Here is a 27,122-nt window from a genome sequence, read left to right as displayed (position 1 = left end):
TATGTGAGTGGAAGTCCATTCTGGCAGATCAATTAACAAATTGGCTACAACCAGACAATTAAGCAAATGTGGTACATACTTGTCCAGGACTCCACAGCTCATGAAAGTCTGTCACTAAATCAAACTATTATAGTAGTTTTGACTTGCCTTCCTTTTAGCCAAAGGTTGCTGGGAATTTTGATGATTCCAGGTAGCATACTTGCAAGGTTTCACTCGGTTCATCATAGAATCATACAACATTGGAGTCTACTTGGTCTCTTGTAGCTTTGCCAGCTCTTTGAATGCAAAAGAAATAGCACATACCAAATCCATATCCTCTTTCAACTGATTGGACAAGGACCACTGTTACAGAGAACCCACCAGCTGAAATTTTCCCTCCAAGCCACTAACCATCCTAATTTGAAATATATCACTGTTCCTTCAGTGTCACTGGATCAAGACCTTGGAACTCCATCCCTGATGGCATTGTGGATCTACCTAATCCAAATGGACGGTAGAGGTTTATAAGTCAATGCATCACCATGTTCTTCAGTGCAATTTTGGATGGCTTGCCAGCCAGCAACACCCACATCCTATGGATTAATTTAAAAAAAACAACCAAGTCTGCTCATTCACATTAAGCCTTTTCTTCCTGTTTGGAATTTAATCTGTTTCCACTGCCCTGATTACATCTGTTTACTGACTTCCTGCCATTGTGAATGCTTTGTCCTTAATTATTTTTTCATTTAAATGGATATTACATTGGAGATTTCAATTTATATGAATGAGAAATAGACGATTTCATGAATATCCAGGATATGTATCCTAGGGCCATACCAAGGTAGCAGTGCAGGAGCAGAAAACTTAGAAAGATAGAGAATTGGAGCAGGAGTAGGCTATTCAGCCCTTTGAGCCAGCTTTGCCTTTCAATAGGATCATGGTGGATCTTGCATCTCAATGCACATTCCCATCTTTGCCCCAATGCCCTTAAAGCTTTTAAAAAGTAAAATAAAAAAATTATATTAAATATAAAGGAGAGAGGGCTAACAACTAATGAAAAAGAATTATTACCAATGTCACCAACATGGGCAATAGGAGGGAAAGCTAGGTGGTAAAGGGATTAATGTCAAAGTTGTATATTGACATGCTTAATTGTTATTGAGAATACAGTCAGGGAACAAGAGGGCTCATGGACAAGATGAAATGAGGGAGGTCATGAGGAGAGATTGGAGAGAAATCTGACAAAGATGTAAGCTCAGGGTTAAGTGAGGTACCTTTTAAGGGTGGTTGGCCCAGTAGGTTAGTGGAATGGGAGGGAAGTGGAAGAGGTAGTTGATCACATGATCCCAATGTTAGCAAAAAAGCAATCCCTAGGATTACATTTACATTCCAGGATAATTCTGGAATAGTGAGCAGATTATGCAGATGAAGAAAAGAGTCAACAGTGCTTTACACAGACAAGTCAGATTTGGTGGTACACATTCATTGATGCATTCATTGAAACACAGATATGGAGTGCAATGGGGGAACAATCAGGGTGTGACAATTTATTAGACTTGAGGGCGTCACATGTAATGCTGATAGAGCAAGTCAATTTTGAAGGCTGCACAGTTGGAATTCTGGAAGTGAAGGGTTAAATGAATGAGTAGGAGTGATCATTTTTGCAGGAATGGGTATCGTAGGAGGTGAGCTTGGCACTTGGAAGGCATGATTGATACAAGGGCTGATATGAGGGTTAAGTCTCTGATTGTTCCCTCTCAAAAGAGAATATCAATCAATGACAAGATGGATATTCCCACTGTGTACATAGCCTGTACATTCATCCAATACAGCTTAAATGTACATCTTTGTCTTTTGAATGAATGTTGCAATTATTTTCTCATAGGGTGACCCAGGACCAAGGGGGCCACCTGGAATTCCTGGATTAGATGGACAAAAGGTCTGTATGATACTCTTCTTAACACAATGTTTCAACTTTCCATTTTTTAATAATAAGACAAGGCGGAAAACAAAGTACAGGTAGATAAAGTTTTGCAATGTAATCATTTGAATTTCCACTGGCCTTTGGCATCCCAGCGCACCTCCCAGGAGTGTTATTGAGCAAAATTACTGGGAGTCTCGTTTAGTACATGTGAGTGAAAGTTGGTCAAAGGTTTGCGTTTACATTGGTTTGCCTTGTAAGAGGCAAGAGAGCTTGTGAGGTTTAGGGAGAAAATTCCAGACCTTGCATAGGCAGTGAAAAATGTGACTGCAATAGGTGGAGTGACCTAGCCTATAGATACACTAGAAGCCAGAATTAGAGAAACATTGGAGATTATAGCAAGATGACCCTGAAAATCACAATTTGAGGTTAATGACCATTTTTTCCAAAGGGATAATCTCTCATAGCAATCAGTTTGATCTTTGTATCGGCCAAAAACACTAACCAGTAATTTGTCCCAGTAACAAGTGAGCCCCACCACTTGGGGCTCTCATGCCCACAGAAATAATTCCACACTTCAGTTGGTAAAGGGTTTTCAATGCTTGCACGCAAAGAGGTAGTCAATGAAGATTCCAACCAGTTGCAACTATTTATTCGCAGGACTCCAATTTTGATACAACAAGGGGCTCATCAACCAAAACAGGCCAATGTATTTGATACCTGTTAACAAGCCCCAATTTTAACTGAGTGGTCAACCAAACTGCCTGCTCAGAATTAGCAAATATATTACAACCCTTCCCATCATAAAAACATTGTGGGTTCCTCATTAATAAATTCAACTAGGGGTCAATGTGGATCTGGATACAGGTTTTAGCTAAACGTCTTAGAAGTCACACCCAGTGGCAATATGTATAGTGCCAGTTTCACAAATTGACTTGAATGACTGGAATTTGCATTTTCAGAGTCATTAAGTTCTATGAAGCATTTTGTGTGGTGCTATTCCCAGCCACTTCTGAGCTCCTATTTCACTCCTTTCTGATATTTTATCCCACTTATCCACCTTAAAAATTCATTTATTGTGAGTACAGCTTTCCTCATATTTTTACATTGAAGAACAGTTAGAGGAAGGGAAGCCACAGCACCCTGAAAAACCTTGCCAAGTTTCTATTGTGGGATGCCAGATGGCAAAGGATGGAACTGGAGTCAGTGTTTACACACAGGTCCCTAAATATTTATTTGCAGAGGTACATATTACAAGCACACATCCTAACCCAACAACTACAATTTCGATCTTGTCTATTTATAGAGACTCAAGTGAATCACCAGTTAATGCCTTCCACATGAAATCTCTGAAACCTATTAGTCTATAATTAATGGCAAGGAGCAGGTTGAAATTTTAGGAAGTAGCAAGGGAAAGGAGTCTCAAACAGTTTGGAGGATCCTATCAGTCAAGACGTCCCTGGCATATTTCAAACGAGGGCAAGGACAAGATTATATATCACCAGGAAAGGTTTGAGGGTCTAAGCAGTCTGCTGTAGTATGATATGCTCTTAACCTCTTTGCTGTTAAAGTGACCACAGAAATTAGCTTCAGAAGATTAGTCAGGATGTAAAATATACCAAAGAATAATCAGAAAAATTAAGGAGAATTTAAAATATTATAGAAAACCAGCTGGAAATATATAATCAGATAGTAAGACATTTTACAGGTGTTTAAAAAGGAACAGAGGCTTTAGAGAGGCCAAGTCAGGAAGTTAATTGTGGAAAATAAGATAATTTTTTTTTTAGATTACTTACAGTGTGGAAACAGGCCCTTCGGCCCAACAAGTCCACACCGCCCCGCCGAAGCGCAACCCACCCATACCCCTACATTTACCCCTTACCTAACACTACGGGCAATTTAGATTGGCCAATTCACCTGACCTGCACATCTTTGGACTGTGGGAGGAAACCGGAGCACCCGGAGGAAACCCACGCAAACACGGGGAGAATGTGCAAACTCCACACAGACAGATGCCTGAGGTGGGAATTGAACCCAGGTCTCTGGCGCTGTGAGGCAGCAGTGCTAATGGTGGATGATATTTTACATCTGTTTTCATTGTACAAATAACATCCCAGAAATAATTGTGAATTGGGTTAGGGAGCAAGTAAAAACCAGGAGATAAATTAAAACAATTATATTCACCACAGTAAAGGGACTGAGAACATTATTAGAATTGAAAGCTGACAGGCTCCCAGGCCCTGATGGGCTTTATCCGAGGGTCTTAAATGACATGACTTCTGAAGCAATAGATGCAATGGCTTTAACTTTGCCAAATCCCAAGATTCTAGCAAAGTCCCATTGAACTGGAAAATAATGAATGTATTTCTTTATTCAAGAAAGGAGAGGGACAGAAAGCAGGAAGGTACAGGCCAGGTAGCTGAACATCTGTTCTCAAGAAAATGCTGTTGACATCAGATCTACCTCTGAAATCAGTGTTTAAATGAATTCACCATTTGCTTTCACAGGGAAACAAAGGTGAACGAGGATTCCCTGGGCTTGTAGGAGAAAAAGGAGACAGAGTAAGTGCTTAATGATCCTAAGTCTGTTTAGATGCTTCAGATGCTGCATTGTGAGATGCTGGCATAAATGAAATGAGTTGCCTGGTCCATCTCTGTGCTGAAATAAACAAAGCCAAGTTCAGAATAAACCGTATATCCAGCTATGTGGAATGATGAGTGTTGAATATAATCCATTGCATAACGAGGCCCATTGCATAACTATGTGACTTTTTTTCAGGTATGTCATTGTCTATACATTTTAAAACTGCTTGTTATCATTAGAAATTATGTTTTAGGTTTAAAACAGAAGTTTTTATTCTGATTCTCAGGCACAGCCTGGTGTACCGGGACCTCCAGGACCTCCAGGCTCGCCAGGACCTGTGGTATGTAACAGTCTGGGTAATACAGTCATAGAAAGGGTTTGTTTTGTTTCATTCAGTCACTCCCTTTCTGGATACATTTGTTTCTTAGCCTTTCTCCTACTTCCATGCAAATTTACAAAGATTGGAAGCCTTTGCAATACAATGGTGCTGTGCTCACCAGACTTTGATGAAGCTGTTTGACAGGGCAACTGGCAAGCACTTACACACAAACAATACCATTCAGCTCCCCTTAAAATACAAGAGTACAAGAAGCAGGAGCTGCATTTGCCGATACAACATTTCAAGTGGTGATCTGCCTCAAATCCACCTTTATTCCAGAATAGTCCAAAATTCTGACTTTACCTGCTGGAATTAGATGTTCCTTAAATGATTTCAGGGTCGTCACTTTCAACATCATTTGAAAGTCAATTCTAAGTTTTCACTCCTCTCTACAGAAAGTGTAATCTCTCATTGGCGTCTGTTAGACCCTGTTCTGACTGTTTAGTTTCCAATAACTTTCTGGTAAACCTTTCTGTAACCTGACTATCTCACATATCTCTACTTCCCAGATGATTCCTTATCAAGATGGATACTTTGTTTGAAACTAACTTGGTGGAAAATGTTATGACATACCTCTGGAGCAGGTTTGGTTTGAACATGGACCTCCTGGCTCAGAGGTAGAAACACCAGTTTTGCACCTCAAGACCCCCTTGTTAAGCAGGAAACCATCAGTTTTGATTAAGGTCCAACTTTCATCAATGTGCCATTAAGGTGAACAGAAAAGTCTCAACACTCCACTTATTCAGTTAATATAAGAAGCTTTTGTGAGACAATAAATTGACGTGCTAAATTGCCTGTAGTGTTAGGTGAAGGGGTAAATATAGGGGAATGGGTCTGGGTGGGTTGCTCTTTGGAGGGTTGGTGTGGACTTGTTGGGCCGAAGGGCATGTTTCCACACTGTAAGTAATCTAATCTAAAAAAAATAAAGTGACTCCTCAGATACTGAGGCAGTCCATTTCCAAATGCAGCAAGGCCTGGACAATAGCCAGGTTTATAACATAACATTCATGCTACACAAATACCAGGCAATGACCATCTCCAATAAGCAACAATCTAACCACCAGCCATTTGACATTCAATGGCATTACCATCGCTGAAATCCCCCACCATCAACACCCTGAGGACTACCATTGACCCCAGAAACGCAACTGTACTAGCCATGTAAATAAGTGGCTGAAAGAGCTGAACAGAGGCTAGGAATCCTGCAACAAGTAATTGACTTCCTAATTCTCCAAAATCAATCCAGCATCTACAAGGCCTAAGTCAGGAATGGGATGGAAACTTCCCTCTTGTCTGAGTGAGGGCGTCTCAAACAAATGTAAGAAGCTTGACACCATCCAAGATAGAGCATCCCACTTGATTGGCACCACAAACATCTACTCTATCTACCACTGATATTAAGTAGCGGCAGTGTCGACTATCTATAAGATTTACTGTAGAAATTCACCAAGACTACTTAGACAGTACTTTCCATAATCACAACCTCTACCACATAGAAGGACAACAAATACAGCAAATACAGGAATCAGCACCCCTGCAAGTTCCATTCCAAGCCTCTCACCATCCTGATCTGGAAATACATCACAGTACCTTCAATGTCGCTGGGTCAAAATCCTGGGATTCCTTCACTAGTGTGGAACTACCTATGGCACATGGACTGCAGTGGTTCAACAAAGCAGTTCACCATGACCTTTTCAAGGGCAACTTGGGAGGGGCAATAAATGCTGGCCCAGCTAGCAATGCCCACATCCCATGAGTGAATAAAAAAAACACAGATACATGTAAACACACAGATACATGCTCACACAAAGACAGAGCTACATGCAAATATCAAGAAACATACATCCACACAGATACAGCTATGTCAAAACACACATACTCATTGGTACATAAAGACAGGTACAGATATATGCAAACACAGATATGTGCACAACACTTTATGAGAAACAGGCACAGAAATTCCTCAGGGGATGGAAGTATCAGGAAAATAGGGTGATAAGAAAATGTTGAAATACTGGGAATGTAAAGTGAACTGAATTAACACATGCTTTGTTTTTTTTAATATATAGGGTTTAAAAGGAAGACCAGGACAAACAGGGCCCATAGGACTTAAAGGAGAAAAGGTAGAAAGAAATGAAGATTGTTCTTCTCGTAAAATCCAACATTGAGCCCGTAGAGATTGTTAAACTAAACATTGATCAAAGAATTTTTAGTGTGGTGGGAAGTTGTCTCCAGGAATTGTTACAGTCAACTGTGAAATGAAAACCAAAGTCAAATCTATACAGAATTCCACATGAGTCTCTTTCATGTTCTAAAAGCTCTTACTATTACTTTTTAAAGCTTGCTTCTACAACCTGAAGAATTGGCTTTGCTTCATTAGTGTTAAATATTTTTCATTTTAAGATGAGGCACATAGGTTTCAAAATTATGCTACATCAAAACTACATTTTGCTTAACATGATATGGAGGTGCTGGTGTTAGATTGGTGTGGACAAAGTTAAAAATCACACAACACTAGGTTATAGTCCAACAGGTTTATTTGGAAGCACTAGCTTTCGGAGCACTGCTACTTCATCAGGTGTTTGTGGAGGTTAAGATCATGCTCACAGAATTTATAGTCAAAAGTGTCCAGTGTCATGGAGATGTGATACAGTAGACAATCTTAGATTAAAACTTAGATTAAAAATAATGGGATTTGCTGGTTTCTGTTCTTTGATACATAAATCCCAGAATTTCTTTTAAATTACGTTCTCAAGATAGCTTAATTTTTTAAACAATAGGTACAAAGTCTATCAGTGTCTCAATGCTTTGTCAGACTGACAAACCCTCTGTATAGTTTTACAGAGTTTTACATGGATTAATGCAGTTTTTGAGCAAAATAAAGTGTAATTCTGCAAAAAGCTGAGTTATTTTGAAAATGGAATTATCCATTTGGGTTGGCAATTTTAGGGTCACTTTCACATTAAAGAATAAAGCTTCAATAATTTACTCCATTGCTGAAGTTATTTTTATTTACTTTGAAACTGACACATCTCTTGTCAATCACAGGGCAATGAAGGGACAGCAGGAAAACCAGGACCACCTGGACCACCTGGACCTCAGGTGAGTCCCAGTACATTCTAAACTCAACAGCTTAAAGTCAAGATTAGAGTGGTACTGGAAAAGCACAGCAGGTCAGGCAGCATCAGAGGAGCAGGAAAGTCGACGTTTTGGGCAGGAGCACTTCATCAGGAATGAGGAACATCGATTTTCCTGCTCCTCGGATGCTGCCTGACCTGCTGTGCTTTTCTAGTACCACTCTAATCTCAACTCTGATCTCCAGCATCTGGAATCATCACTTTCGCCCTTAACTTAAAGACAAATTCAGAATTTGAAGAAAGATCATATTGGATCAAGTTGATTTGGTTTCCTTTGAATCCCAATGATTTCTTTTTTTTCAGTACCCTTTTGAATCCATTCATATATCTCAAACCTTAAGCTTCCCTGGAAAATGATCCTCAGCAGTCCGTTTGTTACTTGGCCTTGCCTCAGACTTTAGATTCCTCAAAACTACAATTATTTTGATTACTCAGATCTCTAAGCACCTAAGTCCCACGAAATAGGAAATGAAGTTAACCATATGACTCATTGAACTGCTCCACCATGCAACATAGTCATGGCTGATCTTCTAACTCAACTCTGCTTTCCACCTGCCCACCCGATTTCCCACAATTCCCCAAGAGGCCAATAGTTAGGGCTTGATTTTCAGGATCTGCGATCCAACATCTGGATCATTTCCAGATGCTCACCTGGTACTACATCTGCATTGTTCAAGGAATGCAATTTTCAAATGTATTAGCCCATGCTGGGTTTGCAGAGAGGTCAGCGCTGAATTAGTGGTGTTGAAAACTGTTAGTAGGAGGGAGTAGCCTGAAGGTGGTAAGTTGACAAAATGTAGATGGTATACATGATGGGATCTGCTTCTATCTACCAGAAGAGAGGAAGCAGTACCTCAGAAGGTCAGCAGCCTCAATACAAAAGTGACCAAATTGCTGAATGAAATGTATTGCACCTGATCCAGATCAAAATCCCCAGAATCCCAAAAATGTGCTCCCAAATAAAAACAAAGCCTATAATGTCCACCTGTATTGGACTCAGGATTAAGATGTTTGATTTTAGTGATTTACAAATTGAAACTCACCTCCTTGCCCTCCTCAACTCATCAAACAAGGCCCCCAAGAAACCTAACAGACTGATAACTGAGGTGAGAAAACTCCCTCAATCTGAAATAATACATTTCCTCAGAATTAAACATTAAAGGACTAAATTGTCATATTCATGTGAGCAGTAGGTTTAATATTTGTGAGAATTCAACCTGATCTTACAATCTAACTGTCTACAGAGAATTGCTACCTATGAAAGAAATGGAATGAGCAGCATATACAAGATACAGGTACAATTTTATACATATCTTCTTATGCAACGTGTTCACTTTGTGTCTATTGAGAGATCTGAGCTATGTTAAAATTTGTTTTTCATGTCTTTGCTTTGGGACACAAGTGTTCACTACAGTATTCTGTTTTACACACACTCTGGACAAATCTTTTGTTTATTTATTACAGCTAACCATTTACCTTTTGTATTTTAATCTCTCCTATCCTCCAACCTTTCACAGACCTTCCCAATAGCTCTTCCTCCTAACCCCAGGTTCATTTGTTACCTTTCCATCTCCATTCAGTTCGCAAGAAAGGTCCTTCACCTGAACTGTTTTGATTTAGTCTTTTCTTTCTTTCATTTTCACGTGATAACATGTGGATGTACAATGTGTTCTTACACTTAATTTAGTATCTACTAAGGTCATTGAAAATTTCTTCCTCAAAATCCAGTGAAAGCAGAACTTTTAAATATTTTTATGGCCAAGATAGGTAAGTTCTTGACAAGCAAGGGGGTAAGAAGGAAGGTGAAGTATTCAGACCAGCCACATTCTAATTGAATGGCAGAACAGGCATGAGGGAAGAATGTCCAACTTCTAATTCATATTTTCTGTCTGACTTATAACCCGTGACCTTCTTAAATTTTAAACAATCTGTCTAACTTCACCGTGAATAAAGTCAATGGCTCAACCTTAAGTACTATGTGCTCTTAATTCATATGTACTTAAGTATAAGTATATATTTTATTAATGTCATTAAATTTGGTAAGAGAACCTCTCAGACTAGTGAATGTTTGTAGAAAGTAACCAATTATAAGATTAGATATTTTAGTTCAACCTCTATTAAGTTTAATTTGCATCCTTGAAGGCTCTTGATCTGGGTTTTCTGATTAATGAGCCTATGCTCATTTTTAGCTTGCACTTCATTACTAGAAGCTAGAGTGCTCATGTAATGCAATAGTAATGTCCCTGCCTCTGACCCACGATACCTAGGTTCAAGTCCAGGCATTTGTAATTGTATTGCTGAGCATGTTGTTAGCAAATGCTTACTATCCCTTGAGGCTCTGTCTCACATGTTTGAAAGTTCCTGTCCTCACAATGGTTTTCTAGAACAACTTTGTTGAGTTCTTTTTTAAAATTTATTTCAGTTCATTTTGTATTGCCTATCCATATTTGGTTAATGTGTGCTTGTTAATCCTTGGTGCTCCATTCATCAACGGGTCTATCATCTCTCAATCCCTTAGACGTTGCCTCTAACTGCACTCCAATTCAATATAGTTCACAGAGTGAATATCGTTGAGGAAGCAATGTAACATTTTTACCTTCTATGCTCTGATTAACCTGCCCTTTGCTGTATAAATTGTCTTAGTCATACTCTCCTATCCAGTCATTGAAGTCCTTATTTCAGCCTACAATCAACAGTATGGGAGACATATGAATAATGTTTTTCAATCACAATAATGACTAACAAATGCTTTGCAAATGGTCTAATCCTTGAATATCTTACAGGACATTCCAGGCCCACCTGGACCTACAGGTTCACCAGTGAGTTAACAACTTATATTGAGTGTTGCTTCTGTTTTGTGATTTAAGGATATTTTGGTTGGTATTTCCTTGATCCAATTTGCTCAGGAATGTATACCAATTTCTACATTTTAAACACTGAATTAGCAAAATTAAGTTAAATAGCAACAGATAGGGTACTGTAACAAAAATACTAGAAACCTATAGAAGGGATTTACCACATAATGTTAATTGTTGTAAAAACATGTCTAGTTCACTAATGTCCTTTAAGGAAGGAAATCTGCCACCTTTACCTAATTTGCCTCACACATGATGCAGCAATGTGGCTGCCCTTTAACTGCTGGCTAAGTAATTAATAAATGCCAGTCCAGCTTGCAATGCCAACATCATATGAACCAATAACAAAAGTTATTTTTTTAAAAAGCAGAAATCGGCAGTAACAAAATGGAAAATACCACTCTCCTTGAAGCTTTTTTTTATCCAGTTGCTATTATGGAAGGATTTTTCTTTTGCATGAAACAGATTCTGATTTTAAAGAGACATTTATCAATAGAAAAAATGTAGTCCAAGTCTTGGTGTAAGAAGAAATAAGATTTAGGATTTATGAGAAAATATAGGAATTAGTGCATTGAGGTTCTGTGGTGTAAATGGAAAATGCAAAAATCTAGTGTTCACTGTTGCATTACAAGGTGAGATCTGAACTAGTTTAATGATCTAAGTGGAGGTAGTTGGTTGACTAATGCGTGGTGGTATTTTGGGAAAAAAATTATACTTAATGAATTACTTTTGAATTTCAATGAAATTTTAAAAATATACTTCAGTTCCATTATTACAATAAAATTCTAAGGAAATTCTGAGCAAATTGTTTTGAAAGGTAATTGTCTAATTTCCTTGTTATCCTCACTGTAACAAAGAAATAAATTATTTATAATCTCCATGAATAAATGTGAATATTGAAAATATGGCTAGTTGTTTGCCTGCAAATGTGTTTTTTAAAGTATGTCTAATGTCCATCAATGATATATTGTACATTTGTAAGATCATACAGAATTTCTTAACCAATTACTTTTCTTTTGCAGGGTCTGAAAGGAGATCCTGGTTCAATGGTAAGCATTTAAGAGCTTCCCATTCCAAAAGTTCCAGATGAAGAAATAACTTCAGAATCTGTGCAAATAAAAATAACACGTCAAACATTTGCCTGAAATCTTATGTACTGTTTAAACATCTTGAACTGCGTCACATTGGTGTGACTTAATCAACTGCTACTGCATTACAAGAACAAACTTAAAATACTTGAGAATCCTAACCTTGTTGAGGTTGAAAGCAGTATTAAATTTTCTCCTCCAACCCACTGAGCAGGAGAGGTTGTTTGACATAGTATTAACTATTAGCATGTTGTTAAAAAGGGAGGGCATGCTAATAAGTAGGAGCTTCAATATCCAGCACCAAATTTAATGGACTCTAAATAAAAATCAAAAGATTTACAGATGCAGTAATTCAGTAACAAAAATAGAAATAGCTGATCTGGCAGCATCTGTGGAGAGAAATCAGAGTTGATGTTACAGGTTGAGTGACCCTTCCTGAAACCCAAAACATTAACTCTGATTTCTCTCCACAGATGTGCCAGACCTGCTGAGCTTTTCCAGCAATTTCTATTTTTGTTTAATGGACACTTAGCAGGTTCTGAGACATGAGGGTGGAGCCCGATGACAAGACAGTGATGGTGCACAGCAAATGGAAGAATGATTAAAGATTACTAGCAGCGGTTTTGGAGGTTCTAATCTCATTACAGTTCCCTCGATTCCTTGGATTTACTGTTTGGTTTGCAGATGAACAACATGTCAAACTACTGACATACCATAGCTGGCTGTGGAAGTTTTATTACGAGGTGCATGGCAAAATCCTCACAACCTAGTACCACCATTAACTGAAGGTGTTCTGGCCAAAACTATAAAGCGAACACCTTTCCCTTCTCCAGATAGTGACATATCAAACAAAGTAGCCCTTCATACACTGATAGAGGCTTCAACTTAGACTGGGGTCCTATGTCATAAGCTGTCCATGCCATAGACATCCTGGGCTAGATTTTCAGCTCTTCTGTCTAGAGACCATTTGGGAAAGTAAACTATCTCCCCTTTGTGGCTGTCATTGTCACTACTGAGTGGTCATTGTCTACCTCTAAGGCGGTCCCGTGCGTTAGCAAATAGACCCATTTCTATTGGAAATCAAGGGTCCTATTTCACCAATAAACTCAGGACAGCCACACCAACACAAATGGACCATGACCATTCTGGTTTGTGCCCCAGCATGCAGCAACGCAGTTCCACTGAGCTCCACTCAAAGTCCTCCCTTTCAGCCCACATACCACAGAACGGCTCAGGGAAGGCCCCACTATCAAAGTCTTCCCGGTAGGACCACTGGGATTTCAACAAAACAACTCTATGCCAACTTAGGAAAAAAAATCAACCCTTTCTTAAATGCAGCAGGGTCAGTAACTCCATGAACACAAAACAAATGCAGAATACTGAACATGCTGAAAATCAGGAATAGAAACTAAAAGTGCTGGAAATGTTCAGCGAGCCAGGCAGCAACCATGGCAAGAGAAGCAGTGTTAAACTTTCAATGTCAGCGTCTTATTTTTATGCAAGATACCCAATGTCTGTCCAAGTGAACTGCACAGGACAATGTCAATAAAATCCCTTTGTAACCAGGATGGACCTCTGTATCTTTTACCGTTGTGTTTGTTCAATATCTCTGAAATAGATGTTATTTTAATCACTTTTTGAAATAAGGCCTGATATTAGATTAGATTAGATTAGATTACTTACAGTGTGGAAACAGGCCCTTCAGCCCAACAAGTCCACACCGACCCGCCGAAGTGCAACCCACCCATACCCCTACATTTACCCCTTACCTAACACTACGGGCAATTTAGTATGGCCAATTCACCTGACCTGCACATCTTTGGACTGTGGGAGGAAACCGGAGAAAACCCACGCAGACAAGGGGAGAACGTGCAAATTCCACACAGTCAGTCGCCTGAGGCGGGAATTGAACCCAGGGCTCTGTCGCTGTGAGGCAGCAGTGCTTGGTAAATCATTGAGTTCAAGTAATAAAAACAAACTTTCAAAATAATAATATAAAGGTTTGCATATTAATACAAAGTAAAGAATTTGCTATAGTTCTTCATCTTCTACAGCAGAAAAGGATGTCTAACCTTTCCTTACCTCTTAGTATGAAAATCATTGCAATTGTCTCCTTAAATGTATGACTGTTTATACATTATGTCTTATAAAGGATTCAGGTTTTAATATACTAACAGGAGCTGCTTGAGAGGATTTAAACTAGTAAGGTGAGGGGTTGGGATCGAGGGAGATAGTGAGAAAAAGATCAATCTGAGACTGGTGCAAGTGGGGAAAGGAATAAATTGAATAGTCAGGGCAGGCAGGAACAAAGCAGAGAATGAGGTAAATTAAACTACATTTACTTCAATACAAAAGGCCTAACAGGGAAGGCAAATGAAATCAGGGCATGGCTAGAAACATGGGACTGGGATATCACAGCAATTACAGAGATATGGCTCAGGGATGGGCAGGACTGGCAGCTTGAAGTTCCAAGATATAAATGCTATAGGAAGGATAGAATGGGAGGCAACAGAGGAGAAGGAGTGGCATTTTTGATAAGGTATAAAATTATGGCTATACTTAGGGAGGATATTCTTGGGAATACATCCAGGGAAGTTATTTGGATGGAAGTGAGCAATAAGAAAGGGATGATTACCTTACTGAGATTGTACTATAGACCTTCCAACATTCAGTGGGAAATTGACAAACAAATTTATAAGGAGATTTCAGTTATCTGTAAGAATAATAAGGTGGAAATGGTAGGGGATTTTAACTTTCCAAACATAGTCTGGGACTGCCATAGTGTTAAGGGTTTAGATGGAGTGGAATTTGTTAAATGTGTACAGGAAAAGTTTTTGAATCAGTATGTGGATGTACCTATTAAAGAAGGTGCAAAACTTGATCTACTCTTGGAAAATAATGCAGGGCAAGGTGACTGACGTGTCAATAGGGAGCACTTTGGGGCCAGCAATTGTGACTCTATTAGTTTTAAAATAATGATGAGGAAGGATAGACCGTATCTAAAAGTTGGAGTTCTGAACTGGAGGAAGGCCAATTTTGACAGAATTAAGCAAAAACTTTCGAAAGCTTATTGGGGGAAAATGTTCGCAGGTAAAGGGGCAGCAGGAAAATGGGAAGCCTTCAGAAATTAGATAAAGAGAGTCCAGAGACTATGTTCCTGTTAGGGTAAAAGGCAAGGCTGGTAAGGAATGGTAGATGACTGGCGAAATTGAGGTTTTGGTCAAGACAAAGAAAGAAGCATATGTCAGGTATAGACAACAGGAATTGAGTAAATCCTTAGAAGAGTATAAGGGCAGTAGAAATATACTTAAGAGGAAAATCGGGAGGGTAAAAAAGGGACATGAGATAGTTTTGGCAAATAAGGTTAAGGAAAATCCAAAGGGGTTTTATAAATACATTAAGAACAAAAGGATAATTAGGGAGAGAATAGGATCCCTCAAAGGTCAGCAAGGCAGCCTACGTTTGGAACCGTGGAAGATGAGAGAGATGCTAAATGGGTATTTTACATCAGTGTTTACTGTGGAGGGAAGGACATGGAAGATACAGAATGTGAAGAAATAGATGGTGACATCTTGAAAAATATCCATATTACAGAGGAGGAGGTGCTGATGTCTTGGAGCGCATAAATGAGGTTAAATCCCCAGGACCTGATCTGGTATACCCTAGAACTCTGTGGGAAGCTAGGGAAGTATCTGCTGGGCCTCTTACTGAGATATTTGGATCATCGGTAGCCACAGGTGAGGTGCCAGAAGACGGGAGGTTGGCTAATGTGCCACCATTCAAGAAAGGTTGTAAGGAAAAGCCAGCGAACTGTAGACCAGTGAGCCTGATGTTGGTGGGCAGGTTGTTGGAGGGAATCCTGAGGAACAGGATTTACATGGACTTGGATAGGCAAGGGACTATTAGAGATAGTCAACATGGCTTTGTGCATGGTAAATCATGTCTCACTAATTTGATTACGTTTTTTGAAGAAGTAATGAAGGGGATTGATGACGGCAGAGCGGTGGACGTGGGCTTCAGTAAGGCGTTTGACAAAGGTCCTCATGGTAGACTGGTTAGCACGGTTAGATCATATGGAATTCAGGGAGAATGAGCTATTTGGATATAGCACTGGTTCAAAAGTAGAGGACAGGTTGGTGGTGGAGGGTTGCTTTTCAGATTGGAGGCCTGTGACCAGTGCTACAAGGATTGGTGCTGGGTCCAGTACTTTTCATTATTTGTATAAATGATTTGAATATGAACATAAGAGATATAGTTAGTAAGTTTGCAGATGAAACCAAAATTGGAGGTGCCAAAATTACAGTGAAGAAGATTTTTTAAGAGTACAACAGGATCTTGATCAGATGGGCCAATGGGTCAAGGAATGGCAGATGGAGTTTAACTTAGATAAATGTAAGGTGCTGCATTTTGGAAAGGCAAGTCAGGACAGGACTTATACACTTAATGGTGACATCCTGGGGAGTGTTGCTAAACAAAGTGACCTTGGAGTGCAGGTTCATAGTTCCTTGCAAGTGGAGTCTCAGGTAGACAGGATAGTGAAGAAAGCATTTAGTATGCTTTCCTTCATTGGCCAGAGCACTGAGTATAGGAGTTGGGAGGTCATGTTATGGCTGTACAGGACATTGGTTAGGCCACTTTTGGAATTTTGTGTGCAATTCTGTATGAAGGATGTTGTGAAACTTGAAAGGGTTCAGAAAAGATGTACAAGTTCGTTGCCAGGGTTGGAGGATTTGAGTTATAGGGAGAGATTGAATAGGCTGGGGCTGTTTTCTGTAGGGCATCAGAGGCTGTGAGGTGACCTTATAGAGTTTTATAAAATCATGAAGGGCATGGATAGGGTAAATAGACAAGGTCTTTTCCCTGGGTTGGGGAGTCCAGAACTAGAGGGCATAGGTTTAGGGTGAGGGGGAGATATTTAAAAGGGACCTAAGGGACAACTTTTTCACACAAAATGTGGTGTGTGTATGGAATGAGATGCCAGAGGAAATAGTGGAGGCTGGTACAATTACAACATTTAAAAGGCATCTGGATGGATATATGAATAGCAAGGGTTTAGAGAGATATGGGCCCAGTGCTGGTAAATGGGACTAGATTAATTTAGGATACCTGTTTGTCATAGCCGAGTTGGACCGAAGGGTCTGTTTCTGCTGTATATTTCTATGTCTCTATGACTCTACCAGGAGAAGCTCAGAACGTGGAGTTGAAGCAGTACTCATATCAGCCATGGTCTTATTGAATGGTGGAGCATTGTCAAAAGGCTGAATGCCTTGGTCCTGCTTCTAATTCATATGCTTGTATCATGTACAGAATCATCCTGCTAGCCTATCATCAAATCTGTATCTTAAACATCTTTGTAAACAATAACAAATTAAATAATTCTATGTGCTCGCCCAGGAGTACAACTTAATTTCTGTTTGCTGAGATGGTTTAATGGTCTTTGAGAAAGCAATACAACCATGACCTCAGCTGGACATTTCATAGAATATTTAACATTAAAAAAGCATTATTCAGCCCATTGTATAAGTGTAGGTTCTGCTCTGAATGTTATGACTGAATCTGCTTCCAGTGCCATTTCAGCCAACACATTACAATTCAACGTGCAAAAAGCATTTCTTCTAATCTCCTCACTGGTTCTTCTGCCAATTATCTTAAATTTATGTCTTCTGTCCACCATCCCTCCTGTCAGTGGAAACAGATTCTCCCTATTTAATCTATCAAAAGGCTTCATAATTTTAAACGCAGGCATTAAGTTGTTGTTAACCTAAGTACAATTCTTCTAGGGGAAAGTGAGGACTGCAGATGCTGGAGATCAGAGCTGAAAATGTGTTGCTGGAAAAGCGCAGCAGGTCAGGCAGCATCCAAGGAGCAGGAGATTCCTGAAGAAGGGCTCATGCCCGAAACGTCGATTCTCCTGCTCCTTGGATGCTGCCTGACCTGCTGTGCCTTTCCAGCAACACATTTTCAACCTAAGTACAACCTCAATTTTTCAAATCTCTCCTCATGACACAAATCCAGGTCTTTTCATTGTAAAAACAACTTTTCTAGATACAAAGCAGCATTCAGGCAACATTTCTACACAATTTAGTTCTACCCAAGTCATCACTGCAATCTTGAGTGTTCCATTAACTGATTTGATCTGACTCTGCTGTTGGGAAGATGAGATAGAAGAGTCACAAGGGCTCCAGTGGGGAACAATTGTGCCTAAAATATAACCTTAAGCTTCTAAGTAATATTTACTGAGTACCCAAAAATAGGTCCATCTTTAGTTCAGTGTTTCTGCAGGTCAGCTTCCTGCACCTCTTAACAAATACTTTGGATCTTCATTTTATGCACTCGTACAGTATTCTGTACAGTCATGCTATGACCATCAATTTTAGCTTAGAATCCTTCCTATGGTTTGTCATCTTAAAATTAACTTGCTTTCACTTTGGCATTATAACTAAAGTCTAAAAGAATAAAAAAGAAAAAGATAGAAATAAAGCCGAAACATTTTGGAAACATAACAGATTCAAGCTCAGCTGACAGAGAAAGGGCAAGTAATGTTCTTGGTTTAATAATGACCTTCATACTGGTCCATTGTGCAAGATGATTAGTGTGACAGATGCCAGAAGTAATGTATAATTTAAAAATAGTACCTGTACATATTTAATGGTTCCAAATAAAAGGACATGAATATAGTCAAGCTGGGGTGTAATGCATTCGAAAACATTTGATTCTTCTTTTAGTACCCATGACTGACTGCAGTAAGCCAATGATGTTTCACCTGTATGGTAATGACTGACTGTTACACTCTTCCAGGGAGAAATGGGCCCAATGGGATTGCCAGGATTAGAAGGTCCACCAGGAAAAAAGGTACCTCTCTCCCTCTTTTCCTTCTTTCCTTTCTCTACCTCTCAAACCTATTTTTATCATTATATTTTTTTCCAGTTTTCTCTCTTTTTACCTTTCCTTCTTCTGATTGTCTAACGTTGTGCTATGATGTTGATTTCCTTTGAGTAGTTAATACAACTGCCCATGCTTATGACCTCAGAGTCCAGAAACCCTTTGCTCATGAAAGCTTTGTAGCCAAATGTGTCCTTGTCCATAATGAACATTGACACATTCACTCTTCAACAGGTGTCCCCCAGATCGACTAGGAGTAGGCTGTTTTCTCCCATTCTCTAGAACATGGTAGATCTACTCCATGGTCATTATTAGCAAGATTTGAATTCACTGAGATCAATTGAGAAGTGAACATGGGTCCTTTTGTAAAGTGAGGCTTAACTTAACTTTCTGATTCTGGTATTAACTCCACTACCCTGCCAGTCCCGATAAACTTTGATTCCATTGTTGATCGAAATCCTTGAGTCAATGACCCAGCCACCCCATGTTCTGTTTGGAAGAGATTGTAGTAATTAATGATCATCTGAGAAAAAACATTCCCCCTTTTAATCTTAACTGGGAGACATCTTATTCTTAAACTGTGTCCCCTAGAAAAAGATTCCCCAATGAGGGGAATCATTCTCCCGGCCTCTATCCTGTCAAGTTCCCTTATAATCTAAAATATAGATTATCTCACTCTTCTAGACTCCAATAACCATAGGCCTAACTTGTCCAACTTTTCTTTATAAGACAACCCTCACATCTCAAGAATCAGTTCAGTGAAACTTCTTTCAAATGCTTCTAGAGTAATTAAATCCCTCTTTAAGTGATGGGGCCAAATATATACAGGGTGACCTCCATATCTACTGATCCGGTTTCTGTGGTTTCAGTTACCTGCGGTTTACCATGGCCTGAACATATTGCAGGGAACATGCCTGAACCAGAGACTAAGGCGTTGCCAGGAAGGTAAATTACCCATTTAAATGAATGGGTTTGCCCCTATCTGGGGTTTCGGGCTTCCATGGTAGGTCGTGGAACATATCCCCCATAGGTACGGGGGGACTATTGTACACAAATGTGTCTCATCAAGGACCTGTAGAGCTGTAGCAACATGTTTGCTTACAAGTTTGAACATTACAATTTTGTCTAATGCTCATGAGCAATTGTGATAGAGGCTCAGTAAATGGGTTGTACTTCTGTTGTTCAATGGACTGATAAACACAAACTGAGTGTTTCTCGGAGGGTTTGTCACTTATTTGTACAGAGCTGAAAATGTGTTGCTGGAAAAGCGCAGCAGGTCAGGCAGCATCAAAGGAGCAGGAGAATCGACGTTTTGAGCATGAGCCCTTCTTCAGGAATCTCCTGCTCCTTGGATGCTGCCTGACCTGCTGTGCTTTTCCAGCAACACATTTTCAGCTCTGATCTCCAGCATCTGCAGTCCTCACTTTCTCCACTTATTTGTACAATCTTGTTTTGATGTATTTCTAGGGAGATCCAGGAATGCCAGGACCACCAGGTCCCCAAGGACTGACTGGCCCACAGGTGAATATTTGAAAGGAAGGTGGATAGTAGTGATGGATTTATATGTGGAAAAATGATATAATCAAATTTCAAACTGCTGCCTAACTGCCCTTGGCATGTAGAATATACACAATTCTGTGAGTTCATTCACCATTAAGTTTCATCAGCTTTCTGTTCAAAATAAGACAATTTAAACAATACAACTGTTCCAACAGAAAATAGTTCAAACAATGCAACTTGGAATTAATTTAGGATAAAGATTGTTCCTCTGTGTTTCTAAGAAGCATCAGGTCTGTTGTTATTCTTTTGGAGTTTAACCATTGATTGTGCATACAATTACATCACATAATTGGCCCTGAGTCCATGGGCTGGATGTTATGGATCCCACCCAGAGCTTACATTTGGTGGTACAGGTTAGGGAGAGGAATATGTAAAATGTGTGGGTGTCTTGACCACAACCTTCATGCCCGACCTGACCTGATTTCTCTCAATACGGGCCAACCCAGGTAAGCTGAGGCAGTTGCAGGCTCTCAATCTACCTTTGAATGCTGGTCAATGACAGGTGGGTGAGAGTAAGAAGACCTTTTGTTTACAACTTTACTGGAAAGGTTTTGAAGGACAGATGGTCACATCGTTTGTGTGGAGCCAATGTGATTCAGGGGTGTCCCCACCTACATGATATCGCCTGATTTTACTCCTAATTACCTAGCTTCTAAAGACTTGAGAGTGCAAGTCCAGTCATCAGTCTATTCATGCCCCCTCCTCATACACATACCTTGTTTTATTATTGTGGGCCAAGCTTGATAAACATTAGTCAGTCTGGAAATTACTTTTCTTCAAGGGGGTGTTTGGGGAACAATGTGAGCAGTACCACCCTCCTCGACCCTCCCATATACTCCAGCTGTTACTCTGGAGTTTAGCACTTGCCCCTGATTTGAATTATTAGTCAATGGTCTACTATCAAAGTCCGACTTTATGGGGAACAATTTGAAGAGGATGGTGCACTTTGGGCAAAGAGTACTATAGGACTAATTGATACTCCTTCAGAGAAGCATGGCAGGTACAATGAACCAAATGGACTCCTTTTGCACTGCATCATTCCGTGATCTTATGAACACGATTTCATCAGAGCAACATCATTCATCAGTAATGCAGCAACTGTAAGCAAACAGTAAATATTTTAGTTTATCACACTGAAGGCATTGTTTTTTCAATTGCTACTTCATTCTAGTAATAAGTAGCTCCTCAATAGAAATATCTCACAACATTTGTTTTTATTCTTTCTTTATAAAAGGGGAAACCTGGTCTTCCTGGTCAGCCAGGGCCAATTGGTGCAACAGGCGAACCAGTGAGTTCAATTCATATTGTTATTTCTTTTCATATTATCCAGCATTTAGAAAGTAAAATTTCATTTTGCCTCTGTATTGGTAGGGATTGAAAGGGGATAGAGGACCGTTGGGAGAAACTGGCTTTCCTGGACCAGAAGGACCCCCTGGTGCTCCAGTATGTATCAAACGGATTTCTTAATTAGGAATTTACTTGTCATAATGCATGTAGTGATACTCATAGGCTATAGATAACTATCTGTTCAGTGATGGGTATGGGAATTCAATATATTATGTTTATTTCTGCTATTAGAAGCTTTTCCTTTGTTTTTCCTCTCAGTTCCCTCATATTTATAATATAAGTGCTAAGTACTCAATTTTCCTTTCATTTACCATCTGCTTTTGGCAAATGTGGGTGCCAACTCAAGAATCATTTAGGAAAAAACTGAATCAGTATTATATTGTGTTAAATCTTTTGGCTGTCTTTATCAGGTAAGCTATAATTCACTGGGATCAGTAAGATATGGTGATCCTGCACTCCACTACCCCAACGTTCAGCCCAGATTCTTGCTATATAACTAGCTATGTAAGCTAAGGAACAATATCTCTCCAGTAGATATCTTACAGAGAAGATTGTTTTGGCCTCCCTACCCCTCTCTGCCTCCGAATATTTAAAACACTCATTCAAACCTACCTTTTTGACTAAGCTTTTGATTGTTTGACCCTATAATTCCTAAAATGGTGTAGTACCATACTTTCTTAGAATAATGCTGCTGTGTAACTGGCTGTCCTTGGTAAAAGGCTCAGTGACAGGATTTGCAGATCTAGGGCGGCACGGTGGCACAGTGGGTAGAGACCTCACAGCGCCACAGACCTGGGTTCAATTCCCGCCTCAGGCGACTGACTGTGTGGAATTTGCACATCCTCCCCGTGTCTGCGTGGGTTTCCTCCGGGTGCTCCGGTTTCCTCCCACAGTCCAAAAATGTGCAGGTCAGGTGAATTGGCCATGCTAAATTGCCCATAGTGTTAGCTAAGGGGTAAATGTAGGGGTATGGGTGGGTTGCCGCTTCGGCGGGGCGGTGTGGACTTGTTGGGCCAAAGGGCCTGTTTCCACACTGTAAGTAATCTAATCTGGAAGTGGCACTACCTGTACATCTGTCAAGGTTAGAATGGTCTTCTGAGAGGCTGGCTTGTTCCTCCAACACTCTGTCTGATCACAAACTTAAAAAAACATCTTTAGTTGTAAATGCAGTAAAATTCTCCCTTGAAGGAATAGCAGTTGAACACAAGGACATTGCAATATTTCAAGAATGCACGTAAGTCTGTTTCAACTCATGATGAGGCTCGAGCTGCCTGTGCTGATCATCCAACACCTTATTGATTGCTGGGGAGGGTTTAAACCTGACCTAAAATAGGACAATGAACATGGTGAAGCATTAGAAAGAAACATCAAATGCACAAAGGATTGGGAGTTGCATTGAAGACTTGAATACAGGAGTTGGGAGGTCATGTTGCAGCTGTACATGACATTGGTTAGGCCACTGTTGGAATATTGCATGCAATTCTGGTCTCCTTCCTATCAGAAAGATGTTGTGAAACTTGAAAGGGTTCAGAAAAGATTTACAAGGATGTTGCCAGGGTTGGAGGATTTGAGCTAAAGGGAGAGGCTGAACAGGCTGGGGCTATTTTCCCTGGAGCATCAGAGGCTGAGGGGTGACCTTATAGAGGTTTACAAAATTATGAGGGGCATGATAGGGTAAATAGGCAAAGTCTTTTCCCTGGGGTCGGGGAGTCCAAAACTAGAGGGCATAGTTAGGGTGAGAGGGGAAAGATATAAAAGAGACCTACGGGGCAACTTTATCACACAGAGGGTGGCACATGTTTGGAATGAGCTGCCAGAGGAAGTGGTGGAGGCTGATACAATTACAACCTTTAAGAGGCATTTGGAAGGTTTATATATAGGAAGGGTTTCGAGGGATATGGGGCGGGTGCTGGCAGGTGGGACTAGATTGGGTTGGGATATCTGGTCAGCATGGACAGGTTGGACCGAAGGGTCTGTACATCTCTATGACTCTATGACTCGCGTAAGACATGAGGGTGTTAGACAAGTGGGAATACATTATATATAAATTCAGTTTGCAGTGCATGAATGTTAACAAATAAAGCAGGGTAAAAGAAAAGTTGATAAGCTTCAGATACTCATAACTGCATGGGAAAGCAAGAACAATGAAACAGAAAGGTTTAATGTTAAATAGACATCATATTGATAACCCCAAATGTATGTGTGAGTGTGCTGAAAGAACATCTGAATTTGTACTTTTTTCTGAACTGTGACATATTCACAGCATTCAGTTAGAGATATTGACTTTGAAATGCACCCTCATAATTAGGAAGCTTCTGTCATGTATCTTCTCACAGTTATGCTGCTTGGGCCAGTGGTCGATCTTTTGGAGGGGATTCGGATATATATACCCTGTGCTTTATCATTGCAGTGGCTTTGGGCTGATGGGGCTGGAGCTAGTGTTGCACACAAAATTCATTCCTACTTTTACTAATGTCACCAGCCGGATTCATAGCTGTTCACGAGGTCTGTTTCCTTTTTATCTCCAAACAGGGGAAAACTGGAGGACGTGGCTTCCCAGGTTCCCAGGTAAGCGAACCAGAAGAACATTCCAGGGTTCCTGATCATTTTCTTTTTTTTTTGCTGCTCCATCTTCTGTCTCTTCATGCCATATAAAGTGAATAGATTCCTGGAAGTAATTGTATAAGTTTTACAATTAACACTAATGGCTATTTGTACATCATTAGACATTAGATAATACTTTATTTGTCTTATTTAATTGTAGGGTTCACCAGGGAACAAAGGGGACCGTGGACCCAAGGGTGAACGGGTAAGTTGTTGAGTAAAACATTATTCTTTTCAAAAAAACAAACATCAAGTTAGCTATGTCTTACGTGCTGATTGCCATCTGATACTCTACAGGGCAAATATGAGGACGCTTGGTGTAGGCAGGATCAGCTAGACAGTCCCGTCCTCAAAGTTCAATGACCTTTTCACGCATACTCTTCAAGTTTATATGCACAAAGCAGCCACTTGGTGGAGGGTTTATTTGGACACCTCTGGCGCTATGGCTCAAAGGAAATTATTGATGTTAAGGAAGAAACATAAGGTGAAAATTGATGACAAAAAAGATAGTTTCCATACGTTAGATAATGTGTTTATTTGCGAAAGGGTTAATTCTGAGAAGTACACAAAGTTCCTCCCAGTATGATGCTGTCATAACATTTTGGGTGGAGGAATTGATCTCAATCTTGAAGGAGGTGAACTATGCACAGCTCTACTGTCTCCTTATAGTCTTAGTCAAAAAAAACGATGGTAGCAGTATAACTTGTACCTAATTATGATCATGCAATAAACTGCATCCTATTTAAGGCAAAAGCTTCTTCTGCTTAGACTATCCAGTGCTTTTCCTCTAACCTAATTGGCAAAGCAGTCCCTATAGATTCAATCGAAAGGTGAATGTTGCAGCAAGGCTGTTTTATGGTGAGCAAGAGACCACTTAGCTCACTAATATGGCAGGCAGTGGTGAGGGATTCATCACATGAAATGGTGAAAATTGACGAGAATTCATTAAACAAACCACACACCCAGCAACAAAGCCAAAACCAGACTGAGAAATTATTATAATGATTCTCTGATTCTATAAATAAGATTTGGTTGCACCTTTCTGCTAAGATAAAATGCAATGATGAAGTTAGTATTTACTGGGTGCATAGTTAAGATGTTGCTGGGTGATAGAAAGTTGCAAAATGTTAAATGTAAATCCAGGTCAGAGATGGTGCGATATATCCCTGCCAAGGTTTATTACATACACACTGACAGCGTGATATAGTCACTAAATAGTTTATTAGAAACACACTCACAGTGAGATATAGTTCCTCAGTGAAACAAAAATAAACCAAAAAACTGTGGATGAGGAAATCAAAAACAAAAACAGACATTGCTGGGAAAACTCAGTACGTCTGGCAGCATTTGTGGAAAGAAAGCAAACTTAAAATTTTGGTTCCAGTGAACCTTTCTCAGAAGTATGAACTCAGGCCTACTGAGTTTTCCCAGCAATTTCCTCAGTGCTTTATTTGATATATTCTCTCAGTGAGATGGATTGTCCTTCAGTAGTTTATTAGATATGCATTCACAGTAAAAGACAGTATTCCTTAGTGGTTTATTGGATACAGTCTTACAGTGAGATACAGGCCCTCAGTGATTTATGAGGCAGACACTCCTAGTGAGATATAAACCCTCACTGGTATTTTAGTTAATTATCACACAACACCATGTTATAGTCCAACAGGTTTATTTGGAAGCACAAGCTTTCAGAGTACTGCTCCTTTACCATCTAATGATGGAGCAGCACTCTGAAAGCTCGTGCTTCCAAATAAACCTGTTGGACTATAACCTGGTGTTGCATGATTTTTAACTTTGTACACCCCAATCCAACACTGGAACCTCCAAATCATGACTGGTATCTTAGATATACACTCTCAGTGATATTGTCCCTTAGTGGTTTATAAGATTTATACATGCAATGAGTAATAGTTCCTCAGTAGTTTATTTGATGTGAATTCACAGTAAGATATATTGACTCTCAGTAGTTACATAGATATACATCGATGTACAAGACATATATTCGTAGTGAAGTATAGTCACTCAGTGATTTATTAGATCCACAATTACAGTCAGATATTGTATCGCTCAGTGGTTTATACTCGCAGTGAAATATAATTTTTGAGTGGTTCATTAAATAAAAACTTGCAGTGAAATATAGTCCCTCAGTGGTTCATTAAATTCGCACTCAAAATGAGATATGGTGCTCTGCAGTTTTTTTTTAAGTAGACAGTCGCAGCGAGATATGATCCCTCTTTGATCTATTAGATGCACACTGCAGTTAGATATAATGTTCCTCAGTGATTTGTCAGGTACACAGTTCCAAAGAAATATAGTCATTCAGAGATTTGTTCAATTTACCTTCACAGGGAGGTACAATTCCCCTGTGACTTAGTAATTACACATTTGCAGTGAATACAATGGCATTTATTGTATTCACTCGAATGAGTGCAATGAAAAGTTTGTAATGTCGCCCCTCAGTGCTATCTTAGGTACAGGGTACCTGGGTACAGATATTTTAAGTAATAGTGGTTTTTGAGAAGATTTGTAGCTCAGGTTGATGATAAGATAAATGCGAGGTGCTGCATTTTGGGAAAGCAAATCTTAGCAGGACTTATGCACTTTACTGTAAGGTCCTAGGGAGTGTTGCTGAACAAAGAGACCTTGGAGTGCAGGTTCATAGCTCCTTGAAAGTGGAGTCACAGGTAGATAGGATAATGAAGAAGGTGTTTGGTATGCTTTCCTTTATTGGTCAGAGTATTCAGTGCAGGAGTTGGGAGGTCATGTTGCAGCTGTACAGGACATTGG

General features: G+C 39.7%; 1 protein-coding gene across 5 annotated transcripts in view; it reads left to right on the top strand.

The window, feature by feature from the left end:
- The window catches only part of LOC140463703 (uncharacterized), a 438,200-nt gene that overhangs the window by 350,897 nt on the left and 60,181 nt on the right, over nt 1-27,122 (top strand). For all 5 annotated transcript variants that reach the window (XM_072558071.1, XM_072558067.1, XM_072558062.1 and 2 more), the window contains 14 exons: nt 1,865-1,918; nt 4,408-4,461; nt 4,770-4,823; nt 6,932-6,985; nt 7,911-7,964; nt 9,244-9,294; nt 10,783-10,818; nt 11,877-11,903; nt 18,741-18,794; nt 20,292-20,345; nt 21,619-21,672; nt 21,756-21,827; nt 24,264-24,299; nt 24,496-24,540. In XM_072558071.1, coding sequence (XP_072414172.1) covers nt 1,865-1,918; nt 4,408-4,461; nt 4,770-4,823; nt 6,932-6,985; nt 7,911-7,964; nt 9,244-9,294; nt 10,783-10,818; nt 11,877-11,903; nt 18,741-18,794; nt 20,292-20,345; nt 21,619-21,672; nt 21,756-21,827; nt 24,264-24,299; nt 24,496-24,540 — 699 coding nt within the window. The remainder of the gene's footprint in view (nt 1-1,864; nt 1,919-4,407; nt 4,462-4,769; nt 4,824-6,931; nt 6,986-7,910; nt 7,965-9,243; nt 9,295-10,782; nt 10,819-11,876; nt 11,904-18,740; nt 18,795-20,291; nt 20,346-21,618; nt 21,673-21,755; nt 21,828-24,263; nt 24,300-24,495; nt 24,541-27,122) is intronic.

The sequence above is a fragment of the Chiloscyllium punctatum genome, chromosome 3 (assembly GCF_047496795.1).
Source record: "Chiloscyllium punctatum isolate Juve2018m chromosome 3, sChiPun1.3, whole genome shotgun sequence".
Classification (NCBI taxonomy): Eukaryota; Metazoa; Chordata; class Chondrichthyes; order Orectolobiformes; family Hemiscylliidae; genus Chiloscyllium; species Chiloscyllium punctatum.
This window is presented reverse-complemented; position numbering and strand designations above follow the sequence as displayed.